The 18,136-nt window shown below is 42.1% G+C and overlaps 1 protein-coding gene across 4 annotated transcripts in view; it reads right to left on the bottom strand.

The window, feature by feature from the left end:
• TEX2 (testis expressed 2) overlaps positions 1 to 18,136 on the bottom strand; it is a 120,137-nt gene that overhangs the window by 64,855 nt on the left and 37,146 nt on the right. For all 4 annotated transcript variants that reach the window (XM_023729347.1, XM_004374213.3, XM_023729348.1 and 1 more), the window contains exon 2: positions 4,582 to 6,238. In XM_023729347.1, coding sequence (XP_023585115.1) covers positions 4,582 to 6,213 — 1,632 coding nt within the window. In that variant the 5' untranslated portion in view covers positions 6,214 to 6,238. The remainder of the gene's footprint in view (positions 1 to 4,581; positions 6,239 to 18,136) is intronic.

Genomic DNA, 18,136 nt, shown 5'->3' with positions numbered 1-18,136 from the left:
GAAGCTGCCCAAAAACCAAACCCATTGCTGTCGAGTTGATCCTGACTCATAGCAATACTATAGGACAGAGGAGAACTGCCCCATAGGGTTTCCTAGGCTGTAATCTTTACGAAAGCAGACTGCCACATATTTCTCCCATGGAATGGCTGGTGGTTTTGAACCACTAACCTTTTGCTTAATAGCCGAGCACTTAACCACTGTACCACCAGAAGCTGCCCTGCAAGGTACTAAATTTCCCAAGGCTCCTTACACTTAGTGCCTCTGCGACTAGCTCTCCGGAACAGAAGATGAGTGAAAGTGATGTGTGTCACCTGAGCCCAGGCATTTAAGTAGGTATGACTTCTCCTTCCCCTTCTGCCACCTGGATGCAAAGAACTTTAATACCCTAGCAGTTGGCAAACCGCTCAGCCCTACGTGGAGCTACAAGGTGGAAACTGCCTGGGCCACTGAATTAACATGTGGAGTCGATTATCCACCCATTTAGAACACCCATACTGGACTGTTATGTGAGCAAGAGGAGACCCTGGGAACCCAAGGATGAGAAAGGATAATGTTGACATGTCACGGGGTTGTTAACCATTGTCATAGAGCAATATGTGTACTAACTGTTTAATGAGAAACTATTTGCTCTGTAAACCTTCAACTAAAGTACAAAAAAAAGAAAAAGAATTATCTATGTGAAATCAAATTGACAACACAACTCAAAAGGTTTGATGAGAACCCTAGGGGACAGTGAGTTGAAGATAATGGTGATGGAATAATTTGGAAAAGGATAGTGAGAATAGCAGCACAACTGGAAGAATGTAATCGGTGTCACTGAACAGTACATATAGAAATTTTTGAAATGGTGTATCTTTGGCTATGTATATTTTCACCAAAAAAAAAAGGTCCTCCAAGGTCGAGAACGGAGAGTGCTGACATGTCGTGGGGTTGTTAACCAATGTCATAAAACAATATGTATACTGTTTAATGAGAAATTATTTGTTCTGTAAACCTTCATCTAAATTACAATAAAAAATAAATAAAAAAAAGAGGAGTCCCTAAGTGGCACAAACAGTTAAGCGCTTGACTACTAGCCTAAAGGCTGATGGTTCAAACCCACTCAGAGGTGTCTCCGAAGACAGGCCTGGAGATCTGCTTCCAAAAGGTCAGAGCCTTGAAAACCCTATGGAGCAGTTCCACTCTGCACACATGGGGTCATCATTAGTCAGAATCGACTCGACAACAACTAACAACAATAACATGTGGGCAAGAAATGGACTTGTAGTTTGCCATAATAGCTAGTGTTATTCTAACTCACACAGAAAGTAAAGTATGATGGCCAGAGAGAAAAAGAGAGGAAGACAGATGCTCAATGCTAGACTCCACTATACTTTGCTTTTCTTACCAAAATATTTGGGTCTGAAATTTAATGCCAATTCTGCTAAAAAGTTTTAGAGTGCCATATTTTTTTTAAATGGTTATCAAGAGTATGATCTTTTACTCAGTAAAATGAATTAAGTCCAAAGAGCATTTTTGCATTTGAAATCTTTGGCCTGCAATATACAACCTACCCTTCTAATTGACAGCAATGCCCCTTTTCTAAATACAGAACTTATTTTAGCTAGGTCACTAAATCACAAGAATCCTGTGCACCAAACAAAAGACCTCAAGCTAAAACATACTTTTCCTCATTAGTAAAAAGCTATTCTAAACAAGTTTCATCTAAGGATGAAAAGGAATTACCAAAACGATCCAACAGAGTTGATCAAATATCAATCACGACGAATACTCATAAAACAGCCTAAGACAATTTGCCTGGATTACAGGCGTCAGTCAATGACAGCACTAAAGTACTTGTTTTCAACAAGGCAAACTTGACGATGTGAAATTCAAATACCTTTATCCCACTTCACCAAAGAAGACATTCAGGCGGCTAGCAGACACATGAAAAAAATGCTCGAGATCATTACCCATTAGAGAAATGCAAATCTAAACTACAACGAGATACCATCTCACCCCAACAATGCTGGCACTAATCAAATACATTTATCCCAGACATCGAGGATGGAACACCTTTCTTAAAAGAAATGGTTAGCCCTGCCTGACTGCCACTCATTGGCTGTGTGACCTTGGGCAAGTAACTTAACTTCTCTGTCCTTCCATTTCCTTATCAGCACATACTCCAACTGAACAAGGTTGAGGTGAGAATTAAATGAAATAATGTACCCAACACTTAGCCCACTGTAGGTGCTCAACATAGTACTGCTTTTCCTGTTCCAATGATTGGATCAAAGCAACCAGACTGTACCACAACATTAAGATCCCATTTCATTGGCATCCTTTGTATGGTTAGTAAACTCTTGACCTATAGCAGTGATTGGACTCAACACCAGAGACTGACTGCATTAAAATTTAAATCTTTCCAAGACAACTGTTTAAACTGAATGCTAAAGTCAGTCATTAGGCACTGGAGTTAATATAATAAGCATCTTTTTTTTTTTTTTTTTTTGCTAAAATCAGCACTAACTTACTTAGCAGGCATGTAATTCAGGAAGTCACAGTACCACCCTATCAAAAAACCTTAGCAACCGTGCAAATGAGTCACTTTTGCTCCTTCATATATTAATGCTAAGCTTAAGTGTGTCACATCCTCAAGATGCAACACCAGCTTCTCTTAAAAAAGAAAGTCTCATAGCACATTGCCACGTGAAAGAAAAAAGGCTACAAAATATATGATCCTAACAAAATCAAATTAAAAAGAATGTGAGTGTGCATATTTGTGTGCATGTGTATGTATGCATATACTCATACATGCAGAAATGTTTTAAAAGACTGGGAGATATACCAAATCATTAACTGCAATTACCTTCTACTAGTATGATAAGGGGAGCCCTGGTGGCGTGGTGGTTAAGTGCTCGGCTGCTAACCAAAAGGTCGGCAGTTCAAATCCACCAGCCGCTTGTTGAAAACCCTCTGGGGCAGTTCGACTCTGCCCTATAGGGCCCCTGTGAGTTGGAATCAGCCCGACGGCGACAGGTCATTTTCAGCGTGGTGATGGTGAGGGATAACTGTTTTCTTCGGGTTTCCTGTGTTGTCTAAGCATTGACCATGTATTTCGTTTGAATAAGGAAAGAAGTTTATGACTTTTTTTTAACAAACTATTTTGGACCCTAAAAAAGATCTTAATCTTGTTTTTTTTGCAATAAAGAGAGATCATTTTGCCATTTTTAGAGCATTATTTAAACAGAGGTGGCTATTAATTTAACAGAGAAATCAAACAAGCTTTAAACTTGAAAATCTAAAGGTTAAAATCAGTAACTAAGGTTCAAAACCACCCCAGGTAAGCCAAGATCTCCCTTTTGTACACCTCTTGTAATGTAAGTGCTTCTCCGGACAGGTCTAGGCATGAAATTCCCACAGAGAGGTGTCATGGAAACAGCACGAAGAGGGCACCCCAGGGCTCCAAATCCCACCTCCACTAATAAACTGTCACGAAACCTTGGAAAAATGACCATCACTCCAAGCCTGAGTCTCCCCATCTGTAAAACTGGAAGCATCCAACTCTTAAGGGCAATTATGATTTTTGAATCAAATAACTTTTATAAAGCAGTGGTCTCTCAACTTTTCTGATTCCATATCCTTTCTGTAAAAAGCATATAGATATAAAAATGTATGTACGTATATGTGTGTATGACTTACAAATTATATAAACCACAACTGTACTTTTATATTGTATATATTACAAAACATACACAAAATCCAGAATTTTTTTTTTAAAAAAAAAAGAAAAACAGTTTAATTGTTGAATAAGCATTAAACCAGAATGTGATGTGCATCGCAGGTAATCCTCTAAAGAGATTGCAAAGACAGAAGGAAGTCTTATGTTTTTTATATAGCCAAGCAGTACAATTCACTGTTTTCAAGATAAACAATAACTAAAACCACTAGTTGCTGTTAATTCCAACTCATGGCGATCCTGTGCGTGTCAGGGTAGAACTGTGCTCCACAGGAAAACCCAGAACTTTTTAAAAGATGAAAAAAATAAATATAAAGTTCTAATATTTTCTTCCTGCACCGGATAGAATGGCCACTGTTGGTGGCCCAGAGCCTGACATTTGACAAGCACTTAAAGGTGAATTCTCTTCCTACAGCCTACACCCCACTGTGCACAGAGGAAAGAGGAGTGCCAGCAGGGGCCAATGCTGACATTAATTTGCCTCTGTTTCCTCCTTCCCTTCTCTTGCATTTTGAGTATTTAATCCTTCCCCAGGGTCTCCAGAATATTTAACTCTAAAAGACTCAGCTGTAACATCCTTGGCAAGAAGCAAATTCCTGGCATTTTTAGAGACTGAACTAGGAACTGGATGTAAGTGCTACTCTAGAACCAAGGAGATCCTTGAAAACTTCTTGGTGAACTCGTGAAACTTGAATTAGAATGAAGTTTACCAGATTGGTCTCTTGGGTGCTTGGAGAATGAGGAGACCTTAAAGATTAAACACAATGCTTGTGCAAAAACCTGTAACAACTAGCCTAAAAAAATTAAGTTAGATCTAAAATACGCTGTATATGAAAGAGAGGGCTGCTGTGTAGAAGGCTTACCTTTAGAATTTCAGGTTCTTTGATATCCAGAGATCTTGTGTTCCAGTGTTGTAGATTTTTATGTAACCTGTGATATTTATGAGCACTTGGTGGTGTAAAAAACCAAATCATGCAAACTGCAGTCATGAATCCAAGGCCAATGCCCAGGAAGAGTCCACTCACGTAATGGGGGAGGGGGAGGATGAGGTACGCGTAGACACACATTATAAAGAAGCCCAAGGTCTTCACTGGTAATTCCTGGGGCTGCTCTGCTGAGTCCACCTCATCGTCACTGTCAAGAGCCATACCATTGTCCACAAGCACCTCTGGCTTGAGAGGGATATCTGGGGGTTTATCAACTTTACTCTCCCCTTCAGTGTCCAAATCAAAGTCCTCAGTATACAGTTCAAAAAACTCTTCATCTTCTTTGCTCACTAATGCAGACAAAGAACATTTCTCAAGAACTAGAGAACTGGTCTTCAGGCCTAAGTCCTTTAGACTGCTAACCTGGGAACTTTTCAGTTCCACCTCTCTTGGGGGATCATCGGCTGATTTTGGGTGGTCACTTCTGGGGATGTTGGAATCGCTTCCGTAGCAGTCCCCCTCGGAATCACACTCCTCTTCCTTGATGCTGTAGTTGTTATTGCTTTCCAAGTGACCGTTCAAGCTGGACAGATTGCAGAGTTCTGAAGCACTTGAAGATAAGGCTTTGGGCCTATGGCTGCCACTTTCTTCCCCTATAATTTTACTAAGGATCTGAAAAGGCTCATAGATGACTTCTGAAAGGCGTCGTTTAGTGTCTTCAATTTTAGCCTCCATTTCGGGCACTTTAAAAAAGGAGCGAGTATCAGAGGGAGAAGTCAGTGGGGAAGAGGGAGCAGTTTTGGAATCACCACCTGTGCTTCGTGGCTGTGTGAACTGCTTGAAGAGGTGTAAATTCAGTTTGGAGTCGGGTGGCTTATAGGAGACAGTATCTGACTCCTGCCTGGAAGTGTCTGTGGACAGAGACTTGACTAATGTCTTCATCAAGTGCCTGTGCCTTGGGGGGTGTGGGGATTCTTTTGGCTCCACCTCTGTCGACAGGGACTTCACAAGGCTCATGAAGGGTTTTGCGCTGGAAAGGGCGGAGGATGAGACACTAGATGAGAGGACAGGAGACTTCGCAGGAGAGGACAACGGGGAGGAAGAACTGGTTTTCTGCTCAGAAAGGGATGACACACTGGGAGAGCTAGCTAAGGGCCCTGACGAAGAAGACCCTGGGGACAGAGCCAATGGCACTGTACTTAATACTTGGGCTGCCAGAGGAGGAGACTCCAACAGCTTTACAGTGTTCGCGGAGACGGGCAAAATGGCAGGGGGCTGGGACACGGACAGTCTATCTGCCCGGATGAGCGAGGCAGCAGGGCCAATGGGGTCATGGCCAAGATAGAGGTCTTCCTTGGCTTCGAGCCCTGTTACAATGCTTTCGTCGTCCAGCCCTTCCTCAAGGTACTCCCTCAACTCCTCCTCTTCTTCCTCCTCCTCCTCCCCGGATGCCGAGAAGTGAATGGCAATGGTGTCTCGGGACACAGACCTCTGCACGTGCACTTTGGGGATTGATGGTCTTGGCATGTCAGTGGTTTTCTCGGCATGGCTACCATTCAGACTTGTCATTGCCAGCTTCACAAGGGCTCAGGCTCTGCAAAAAAAAAAAAGAAAGAAAAAAAGAAAAAAAACATGAACCAGAGTCAGAAAGCGGTTTCTTCATACGAAACGCTGTCGTTTGCAACTAGGAGAACAGATGAAGCTCATTTTAAAATAGTAATATGCTTTTACTTGGTAGATATCCACTGTTTTTCACTTCAGCGGGCTTGACAGTTTAATCTTCACTAGATAAATTCCAGTTAGGCATTCTCTTTTATGAACAAACTACAAGCCAATATTATAAATGCCATACAATCTGTCTTACTTCATATCATCTGAGTGTTTCTTCCCCTTTGACTGGCTCGACTCTAACAACAATTCTGTATTTCAAGCCTTAAAAATACCTGTGCCATAGACATTATCAGTATTACTTTAGAAGTCCAACAAGATAGAATGTAGCATCCTGGTGATTTTGAGGTGCTTGGAACAAAAAATGAACCAGCGGTTTTCTAGTTATAAAAAGCTAACCCAAGAGGGGTATATTACTTCCACTGCAATTTTCACAGCAATTCTAACAATTATTTGGCTTGCATCTCCCCCTAACACTCAGACGATCTTGCCAGTGCAAATAAGTACCAACGTATCTAAGTGTAGAAAGAAAATCTGTAAACTAATGACCACAACATTTGGCTTCTTTATTCCCCCAAATGATAGGTGCCACAAGGCCAGAGTATTTAGGCAGTAGTGAAGACATGACCCATGTTCTGAGGAGTCGGGATAAAGCAAACGTATCTGAAACTGAATCCAAGATTCAAGTGGCAGGAAAATGAAGTACTCATGCTGTAACCCACCACCCACCAAGAGGTCCGCTAGGGGCTATGGTGAGAGACATGGAAGCCACGTTTACCCTTCTGGGGCTTAGTGGCTAGTCAGAGAGAAGCAGACACCTGAAAAGTTGGACAGCAAAACACCAGACTGCAATCGCACCTTGTGACTGACATTTACTACATCACATCTCTCACTATTCAGTCAAGACCCATTTACTGGGCACCAGGCATCACGACAGGCCTTACATCATGGACATTAACACCACAATGTGGAAAGAGATCCAGTCACATGAGCTAAAACACAGGGTGGGTTTCAGGCACTCTGAGGAGGGTGAGACCAGTGTGGGAGGCAGGCTCTTTTAGATAGATGAGTATGTTGTGGTAGAATGAACATGATTAGGAGGAGGGAGGGGACATGGGCATGAGCATGGGCATGGTATATTCAGCCACATGATGGGTCTATTCTCTACCTCCAGAACAGAGGGTGGGTGTTGGGGAGCAGTGGGAGACCATCAGTAGAAGAGAGGCAACATGGGAAAGCAGGAAGAGCATCGCCTTGGAAGCTGGAGCTAGGTAGGGCTTCTGGTACTTGTTTCTTTTCCAGCTGACCCTGTGGGGCCCTTAGGAAGCCAGGGTCTCTCTGAGTCTCAATATCTTCATGTGTAGAGTCCCTTCCAAACCTACAACACTACATGTGTAGGTTTACAGAAGGTCGTACACAACCCAACATAATATACTTACAAGTAATCTACCACAGACAATCAACACTGTGTTGCTTGCTTGCTGCTTTAATTGGAAGAGGTCTTACATTTAAGTCTTGTGCCAAATATTCATGTTCAAAATGCTGGCAACCGATACTGTCAGGAAGAAAAAACTTAAAGCCTGGGAAGACACAGTGGTCCTGGATCACCAGAAACATGAGATCCCCCAACGAGGACAAGAACTATGGTTCAAGGGTCCAGCCACAACACGAACGTATCTGAGGCTACACATTTTCAGTATCAAATTTGCGAGAAATTACTACCATAAAAATGATCCGTTAGAGTTTTGCCCACACTCATTCATGTCCTCAGGCTCTCCTACCCCCACTGGATTCAGGAAAAGGGAATGATCTCTATCGACCAGACAAAGCAATTTAAATCCAGGAGCTGGTGACATGTTAAAAAGACACGGCTTCAGGTTCAGAACAATCCTTCCCTGTTATCTTTAAGCCAACAGGTTTGTAAGCTTAGTAAAAAGAAAAACACCAACAGCAACACATGTTTTTCATTTAACTATCACCTAGTTTTACAAAGATAATTTAAAAAGAAAATTATAGAGGTAATTTAAAACGAAAGCTTGGTACTTGATAATTCTCAGTAGGTTGAAGAATAAACCTCATTTAAATCGCTTCAAAAATATAAAAGGTGATGCTCTGAGGCTGCTGCACGAGTAGCAGTGGCCACCAGTGAAGGTGACTGGTCACAGGTCCAAACACGAAGAACCCGATTTTGAAACTGAATGGTGTGAGCTGGTCCACTGGGGAGTAAGGCAAGAGTGCAGAGGTCCTTCTGTAGTTGGGGGTAGGACGGCCTGGGAATCCACAGGGCAAAGTTAGACCCAGGCCAGGGCCAAAGGACGAAAATGAGGCAGGAGCCTGTGGTCCCAGCAGCCCGGCAAGGCCCCAGGGAGCAATGAGTTGGCACCTGTTCAGGGAGCTGAGTGATTTTTTATGCAAGGGCCACCCGGGGCCTATTTACCCAACCCTCCTCCACAGAGTCAGGTCCCTGACTTGCTGGTTAAAGGGACCTTTGCTGAACTCTGACCAAATTCTCTCAAGGTCTCTTGTCAGCCAACAAGGCCTGAGCTGGGGTCACAGCAGTCTGACATCATCATTACTGTCTTCCTCCAAGGCACCAGGCAGCGGCTTCAGAGGTTCACAGTAAACTCCCCAAAATCCACACTGACCAAAGCTTGACTCCACGTCACTAGTTTCTCACTGAAAAATGGTACATGGGACTGGAGCGTAACTACTACTTTTTAAATACAAGGAACTCTCAGGGTCTCTGTTTGCTCATCTGCAAAAATGAAAGGATTAGACTATAACAAAGCCTGCTTCTAGCACCAAAACTGCTAGGTAACTGAGTGTACTGGAACCAGAATCTGTGGTTTGGGTTCTAGACCACCCATCAAGTGGTCACTCCCTCCTCCTGCGGACCACTCCAAGCCCCCTCCTGCCCGTCTCCCAATGGCTGGCCACTGGGCCAGCAGGACCAAACCCTCCCCACACTCACAGCCCTGCACACCAGCCAAGGTCAAAAAGCAAGAGCGCCTGAGTGTCATTCATGAAAATTACGTGGTTTGTCCAAAGCCACAGCACTGACTGAAGTGGGTGCCATTAGACGTGGGCTTCTTTTCCCACCAGAGCAAGCTGTGTTGTCCTCAAGCATGTCACCTTTCCAACAAGGAAACAAGACATAACTAGTGGAAATAAAAGATGACAGAAAACAAAGATTTCAGAAAATGGAATTATCAGGTACAGATGAAAAAACTAGCATGTGTACTAGCTTCAAGGTGAGTTTCAAATATCTGCAGGGAAAATTATATAAACAGGCAGACCAGTTTGAAGGCTAACTGGCAGTCTGGCTGTGAGGTCAGAAATGCCTGAACTAGAGGGTTGGACATGAGACTGGAAAGAAACGGAAAAGAATGAAACAACAGGACCAGATGGAAGACTAAGACAAGAACATGAGAAAGAGTCCAAATTGACTCAAATCAAGGCAACTGGAGAGAATGGTGAGAACACCTATGAGGAGCCTAGCTCCCATGAAGGCAGGCAGAAGCAGTGAGCGAGTGTTGTAGGTAGACTAATGACCCCCCAAAACCTGTGAATATGTCACTTTATCTGACAAGGGACTTTGTGTGGGTGTGATTAAGTTAAGGATCTTGAGATGGGGAGGTTATCATGGGTTATTTGGGTGGGCCAATGCAATCACAATGGTCCTCAAAAGATGAAACAGGGAAGTAAGAGTCAGAGGAGGAGATGTAATGGTAGAGGTTGGAATGATGGGAGGAAGGGGCCATGAGGTAAGGAATGTAGGTGGCATCTAGTAGGTGAAAAAGGCAAGGAAACATTCTCCCCATAGGCCCTCCAGAAGGAACACAGGCCTGTCTACTCTTGATTTTAAGACTTCTGGCCTCACAAACAGCAAGATAATAGATCTGTACTGTTTTGAGCCACTAAGATGTAGGTGCTCATGAGGAACCTGTACTAAGACCAAGAAGCAGTTGTTTGAACAGAACAAGGGGATACTGCCCGGTTTAAAGTCAGGAAAGGTGTGCATCAGGGTTGCATCCTTTCACCATACTTATTCAATCTGTATGCTGAGCAAATAATCAGAGAAGCTGGACTATATGAAGAAGAATGCAGCATCAGGATCCAGGGAGGAAGACTCATTAACCTGTGATATGCAAACAACACAACCTTGCTTGCTGAAAGTGAAGAGGACTTGAAGCACTTACTGATGAAGATCAAATACCACAGCCTTCAGTATGCATTATACTCAACATAAAGAAAACAAAAATCCTCAAAACTGGACCAATAAGCAGCATCATGATAAACGGAGAAAATACTGAAGTTGTCAAGGATTTAATTTTATTTGGATCCACAATCAACGCCCATGGAAGGGGCTGTCAAGAAATCAAACACGCACTGCGTTAGGCAATTCTGCTGCAAAAGATCTCTTTAAAGTGTTAAAAAGCAAAGATGTCATTTTAAGGACGAAGGTGTATGTGACCCAAGCCAGGGTACTTTCAATCGCCTCATATGCATGTGAAAGCTGGACAATGAATAAGGCACACCGAAGAAGAACTGATGCCTTCGAATTATGGCGCTGTGAAGCATACTGAATATACCATGGGCCACCAGAAGAATGAACTAGTCTGTCTTGGAATAAGTACAGCCAGAATGCTCCTTAGAAGCGAGGATGGTGAGACTTCGTCTCACATACTTTGGACATGTTATCAGAAGAGACCAGTCCCTGGAGAAGGACATCATGCTTGGTAAAGTAGAGGGTCAGGGAAAAAGAGGAAGACCCTCAATGAGATGGACTGACACAGTGGCTGAAACAATGGGCTCAAGTCTAGCAACAATTACGAGGATGGCGCAGGACCCGGCAGTGTTTCGTTCTGTTGTACCTGGGGTTACTATGGGTCACAGCACCTAATAACGACAAAAGACGTAGAAATTTGTTATAGCAGCAATGGGAGACAACACAAGGTGGTACTCAGTCTCAACTAGGTGTGACTCTTTCTCCCTCAAATCATCAGGATGCATTCTTAAAGAGGGAATTAAGTGTTTTGTGGATCCACACAGCCAACGTCCAAAGTGCTGGAAAAATACTGTCTCTATTTATAAGGATCTCTAGGACTCCCTGTGAAATGAGAAAGACAGCCTTACACTACTTACTAAAAGGGAATACAGGGAAAGAACAGGTTAAAAGGAAAGCTCCCTAAGGAGCTAGACAAACAAGCAAAGAAAACATATGGCTTATTTTCCAGGATCAAACTTTAACCTTCAAACTTTGCAACGAAATAATCTAATACTCTGAACTACTTATCATGCCAACTAAAACAATTCTATTCAAAAAGGTCACACTGTTCTGTAGTGTTTACACTAAAGTGTGATTAAGGTTCTAAAATAATAGATGCAAATACATTTGTGCGCCCATACTTCTGGGGGGGGGGCACTATTTAGTGCCAAATGTTCTCTGAAGCTTAGCGTTAGCCAGGTATGTTTCCAAGAAGCATGATGTCTCAAACTGCTCTGCTCACAGGTCTTTCCTTAAGTGTAGACCATGATACTTCATTAAAGTTACTTTGTCTCTTCTCTCATCATCTCTCTCGCTAAGATTGAGAAAACCTCTAATAAGGGTTTTTCGCCCCACCATTTACGTAGGATTCTTGTTTATCCAGAGACCTGGGTGGCACAAATAGTTAAGCATTTGACTACCAGCGAAAAGGTTGATGGTTCAAACCCACCCAGAGGCACCTCCGGAGACAGGCCTGCTGATCTGCTTCTGAAAGGTCACAGCCTTGAAAACTCTATGGAGCAGTTCTACTCTGCACACACGGGGTCGCCATGACTTGGAATCATCTTGCCAGCAACTAACAACAACGACAATTAGGTTAGCCAGTCTAAAAACAAGAACAAATCAATGGCTCCCATCTAACCTGAACCAATAATAAACAAATGCCCCAACAGGAAGCCAGTAGACAAATACCTTCCCTATTAAGAACTCCATGAGGCTATCAACCACAGGGAGTCAGAGTCAGAACACCAAAACATCAATGACTTTTATTTTACCTCAAGCAACCCAAAAAGGTTATCATCATTAATTAGACCATGAAAAATCTATCAACAATAAATCAGACTGTATAATGAAAAATGAAGAGCTATTTCAAGACTCAATGTTGGCATTTAATAACTCAAAGGTAAGAATCTCTCTGAATCTTTTTGCTTGTCTGTGTCTTGTCTACTAATAACTATCCTTCCTACCTCCAGCTATATCTGAAACATGTGCCAGGGAATCCAATCCTGGGGTCCTATCATCAGATCCACAGAAGAGAGAACATAGTTCCTTCAAGGTCATTCACTGATCATGCTCCTCCGCATTACAAAACAAAAAACAAAAAAGCCCATTGCCATCGAGTGGATTCCAACTAATAGCGACTCTATAGGACAGAGTAGAACTACCCCACAGAGTTTGCCAAGGCTTGTAAATCTTTAAAGAAGCAGACTGTCACATCTTTCTCCCGCAGAACAGCTGGTGGATTTGAACTGCCAACCTTTTGGTTAGCAGCTGAGAACTTAACCATTGTACCACCAGGGCTCCTTTCCTCCACGTTAGGGCAGACAAATGGTAACGTGGCCATTGAGACGCAATACTTCCTTTCTTTCTTTCTAATCCATATACTGGATTTGTGGAAGTGTTGGAGGAAGAAGAGAAGTAGGAGAGGTGGGAGAAAGAAATTGTGATTGAAGATTTAACTAGTATCCAGCCACAGAGAGCAGGAATGCAGCATCGTGAGAGGCGAGCCTGGTTTAGAATATGCCTCATTTCTCAGGAGCATCCCTAATCCCTTAAGGTCATTATTAAAATTCTTTGCCTTTGTAAACTTCAGCCTGTTAGACATTTGCTGCCTCTGAATGAGCTTCTACTTGGGCATGTGAACTGGTGCCATCTGCTAGCTTGGGCTGTGTCAGTCATTAGTTTTAATTCAAAAATTTCTCTTGGCAGAGGAAAAAAAGCAAGTTCCATTCTACTGCATAGGATGCCTTGACATCTGCACATTTTTGAGAGGAGTAGATTTTGTAAAAACGGGGCTTGAAGAGGAGGTAAGAATCTGCATTTTTTCCTCCTCAATGCGGCAGGGGAAATGGTGAATCTGGTCAAAAGCAACCTTAGTCAAAGGTTTGATTTACCCTAAAAATCTCAAGTACTGCTTAATAGCTACCCTTGATTCATTTAAATTCAGTGAAGCAGTTGAAAGCTACCAGCAGCCATTCAAATCTGTTAATACTCCACAAACAAAACTCAATATTGACATTGCAGATAATGAACTAGTTCCAGCCTTAGTTTCACTAGGAAAGGAGGAAGGAAGGGAGGGAGGATGGGAGGGACAAAGGGAGGAAGACTGGAAGGGAGAGAAAGAAAGAAAAGGAGAGACAGAAGGAGGAGGGAGGGAAAGAGAGAGGAGGGAGGGAGGGAAAAAAGGAAATGTTCTTACTTTCGGCAGAGACAATCCTCCCAAAGCACTTATACCTTGATTGTCAGAAACTCAGAACTCCCTTTCCCATTAATTGTTAGATTCCCAGACCCTTGCTACAAAGTCTGTTCCAATCCAGAAGGGCCCAGGTTTATACCACTAATAAACTATCAGGTCCACCCCCTTCACCACTACACGGACCTTTTACTTGCCACGAGGAAGACCCACCTGGGTGAAGTGCATATCCTTGGAAAGAAAAGGTGTTCCAAAGTAGCAATACGATTAGAATTTTGCTTTGTAGATTTGCTAGATGGTCCTAATAAATGAAATCCAAATTCAACTTACAGTAACTCATTCAAAACCAGGTCATCCTTCCCAAAGCCAACTCGTCAGAGATTAGACTGGACTATAAGACATAAAATGATACTCGTGAAGAGAATCCTTCTTAGCTCAAGTAGCTACATGAGACTAAATGGACAGCTCCTGTCCAGAGGCCAGATGAGAAGGCAGAGAGGGTCAGGAGCTGGTTGAACGGACAAGGGAAATCCAGGATGGAAAGAAGTGTGCTGTCACACATAACAATGTGTATATAAATTTTTGTATGAGAAACTAACTTGAACTGTAAACTTTCACTTAAAGCACAATAAAAACCAAAACAAAAAAACCAGGTCATGCCCTCACACAACCATACATACCAGGCCTATGGAGGTTTATAAAAGATAATGCCTGGTGCCATTCACTGGGGGGAAAGTCAGGCAGACGACAGATGGGCATCATAACGACATCCATATGAAGAAAAGAAAAGCGTAAATAATGAAAACTCAGGACAAGTATACCCAGATCAGATGGCATTGACCAGTAAAGAACTCTGGAAATAACTTTTTTTTTTTCTTTTTTTTAAGAGGATTTGGAAAAAAGAACATTGCAGATATGGAAAACCAGCACATGGGAAGGCACTGAGTTGGGAGCAAGGCAGTCCCATGAGAGGGACGCTAAACACATTAGGTTAGCTACAGCTGAGTGACTACACTGGGGAAGGGGGAAGTGATGCTAATATTTGAGGTTGGGGCAAAAACCCATACCCATTGCTGCTGAGTTGATTCTAACTCATAGCAACCCTGTGGGACAGAGTAGAGCTGCCCCATAGAGTCTCTGTCTTGGTCATCTAGTGCTGCTACAACAGAAATACCACAAGTGGATGGCTTTACAAAGAGAAGTTTATTCTCTCACAGTCCAGTAGGCTACAAGTCCAAATTCAGGGCATCAGCTCCAGGAGAAGGCTTTCTCTCTGTCGGCTCTGGGGAAAGATCCTTGTGATGCATCAGTCTTTCCCTGGTCTGGGAGATTCTCTGCGCAGGAACCTCAGGTCCAAAGGATGCACTCTGCTCCCGGCACTGCTTTCTTGGTGGTATGAGGTTCCTGTGTGCCTCTGCTCGCTTCTCTCTTTTATATCTCAAAAGAGACTGGATTAAGACACTATCTAATCTTGTAAATCTTATCAGTATAACCTCATTACAGTGATAGAATTTACAACACATAAGCAGATCACATATAACCTCATCGCAGTGATACAGTTTACAACACATAAGGAAATCACATCAGATGACACAATCATATAATACTGGGAATCATGACCCAGCCTAAAGTTGACAAATATTTTTTGGGGACACAATTCAATCCATGACAGTCTCCAAAGCTGTAATCTTTAGGGAAGCAGACTGCCACATCTTTCTCCCAAGGAGCAGTGGTGGATTTGAACCGCTGACCTTTTGGTTAGCAGCTGAGCTCTTAACCACTGTGCCTTCAGGGCTCCTTTTGAGGTTAGGGGGCAGGAAATAAATCATTCAAAACCTTTTAAAGACTAAGTGTTTAAATTTATATTTAAACCTTGGGAAACAGAACCACTGTAGGAGAAGTCAGAAAACTGAGTGTAAACATTTTTCTTCAGGTGGGTAAATGCCTGGAACCTACCAGACTGAGCCTGTGGTGCTAAAAACATAGAGGGAGGATGAGAAGAGTGTAGTGGTTGTGGCCACAAAACAGCACTTGTAAAAAGTTGATGCTCATGGGGAAAAATGTTACAGATAGGTGAACTTGGGAAAGGGTACATATCTTTATTTTATTTTGTCAACTATTTGAAAGCTTGAAATTATTTCCAAATTAAAAAAAGAGTGGTGCTCCTAACCATTGTTTGGCTTTAGGTCTGTTATCATCTATTGTCGCTCCCCCTCTCCCCTTCCTCACTGATTCCATCAGAATTATCAAGCACAGTTACAGGTAGTTAACAGAAGGAAGCCAAAGTTTTATCATTCCTTAAATTTTTTAACTTTCTTTTGAAATAATTATAAACTCACAGAAAGTTGCAAAAGTAGTACACAGAGGTCCTGTGTACCCTTCACCAATCATTCCTGAGGCCAGGAATTTTAAAGTTAGACTTTAAAGTCAAGTAAGTTCCAGGTGATTAAGAAATCAAACCACTAGTTTACCCCTGAAAGAAAAATGCATTTCAACTGGCAAAGCAAAGCTTCCCCTTAGAAGGATTACAGTCTTTCTGGCTCATTCCCAGTGGCCAAGTTTAAGAAGCTATCTTCAACAGATACTAGCCAAGTACATGAATAGGAAATTCACCCCAAAATTCAAACGGCCAATAAACAAACAAAAAGTTCAACCTTACTAAAAAAAAAGAAAATAAATCAAAGAAACCATTTCTGTTCTGTTATACATAAGGTCACCAAGACAAGGAGCCAAGTTGCGGGCCACCACCACCAACAACACACACAAAAACTTCACCCACGCAAATACTAAGGCACAGAAAGATTACATAAGAGTTCATATAAAATGAGGGTCACACCATACATGTGGTTATGTATCTGCTTTTCCATGATGAAGTGATCTAGCATGTGTTATCAGGGGGCTTTGGTTTCAGCTCTACCACCTCGGTAATAGTCTGACCTCAGGCAAATTATTTACCCAACCCAAGTCTCAGTTTCTCCATCTGTAAAATGGAACTGGCAATGGACAGTTAGGAAGTTTAAATAAAATAATTTATGCAAAGCACTGAGCATGATCCCCGGTATAGAGCAGGCACTCCCTAAACCTTAACTGTTATTGTAAGCTTTCCCTCAGTCAATATTCTTTTACAGATGATTTTTAATAGCTACATAAGATGGATGTTCCATAATGTAACCATTTCAACATACGATATTGCTTCAACTTTTTTGCTGTTACAAATAATGCTGCAATGCTGCACATATAATGCTATACGTAAACCCTTAACTGCCTCTATGATTACTTCCTTAGAAAATATATCTAGAAGTGAAATTACAGGGTCGAATAGCATGTATACATTTTCATTTCAATTAAAAAAAAAACCTGTAATTTCAAGTTCATTGTAAAAAAAACTTCAAAAGCAGATGTATGCAGAGGAAAAAGTGAAATTTTCTCCTCCTTCCCGCAAATCAACCACTTAGAATGTACCCTTCCAGATCTCCTGTTGTATGCATTTATAAATACACACAAACAGGCACACAGTTGTTTTTATTTTTCTTCTGAATTGGGGTCAGGCTATACGTAACTGCTTTGCAGTTTGTTTTCACTTAATATTTCTTGGACATCTTCCTATGCCTACACATACAGATAGATACACATAAACATACCACCTTTTTTCCCATGTAGTATGGATATATCACATCCTCTTAATCATCCTTTTATTGATAGAAATTTGGGTTGTTTCCAGTTTTCGCTTTAGAAACAACGCTGCCTTGAAAAGCCTTCTATATAATCTCGGACACAAGGGCAAGTCTATCAGTAGGACAGAGTCCTAAAATAAGAGTGCCTGTGTCCAAGGAGGTGCATAGATAAAATTGTGATAACTGTACTGCCAATTTGTCCAACTGCACTCCTACTAAAAGTATACAGTACCTAAATCAAACACCGTGACCGCAATAAGAAAAGTGCCCATCAGAGCTACACTGGAGAGATGAAGGCAGCCCTGAGCACGCCGGGGCCTGCCTTGGGTGGGACAGAACTAGCCAGGCTCATGCCAGGCCTGCACCTGCCCCTAGGAACACAGGTCAGTGGCCACTCCTCAAAGTACAGCCAAGACGTCACACACGTACTCTACACCAACAAGCACAAGATCTCTTCTCACAGGCTGCCCTGAACTTTAAAAATTAAAATACGCAGAACTCATCTCTATAAGCCCCAGTAGACATTTCTAAAAGAAAAAAATTCTTCTAAACATGTTCCAAATAACACCAACTTGATGAACATAAAAAGTCTTGATTAAAATTCTCTATTTTAAGGGTCTCTGGCCTTACCGACACAAAATAGCCCTGCTCTCAAATGCTTCTCAGAAAAAGAGAGACAAGTAAAGAAAA

The sequence above is a fragment of the Trichechus manatus genome, unplaced genomic scaffold, assembly GCF_000243295.1.
Source record: "Trichechus manatus latirostris isolate Lorelei unplaced genomic scaffold, TriManLat1.0 scaffold00028, whole genome shotgun sequence".
Classification (NCBI taxonomy): domain Eukaryota; kingdom Metazoa; phylum Chordata; class Mammalia; order Sirenia; family Trichechidae; genus Trichechus; species Trichechus manatus.
The sequence above is the reverse complement of the archived record's forward strand: the minus strand, read 5'-3'. Positions and strand labels throughout refer to the sequence as shown.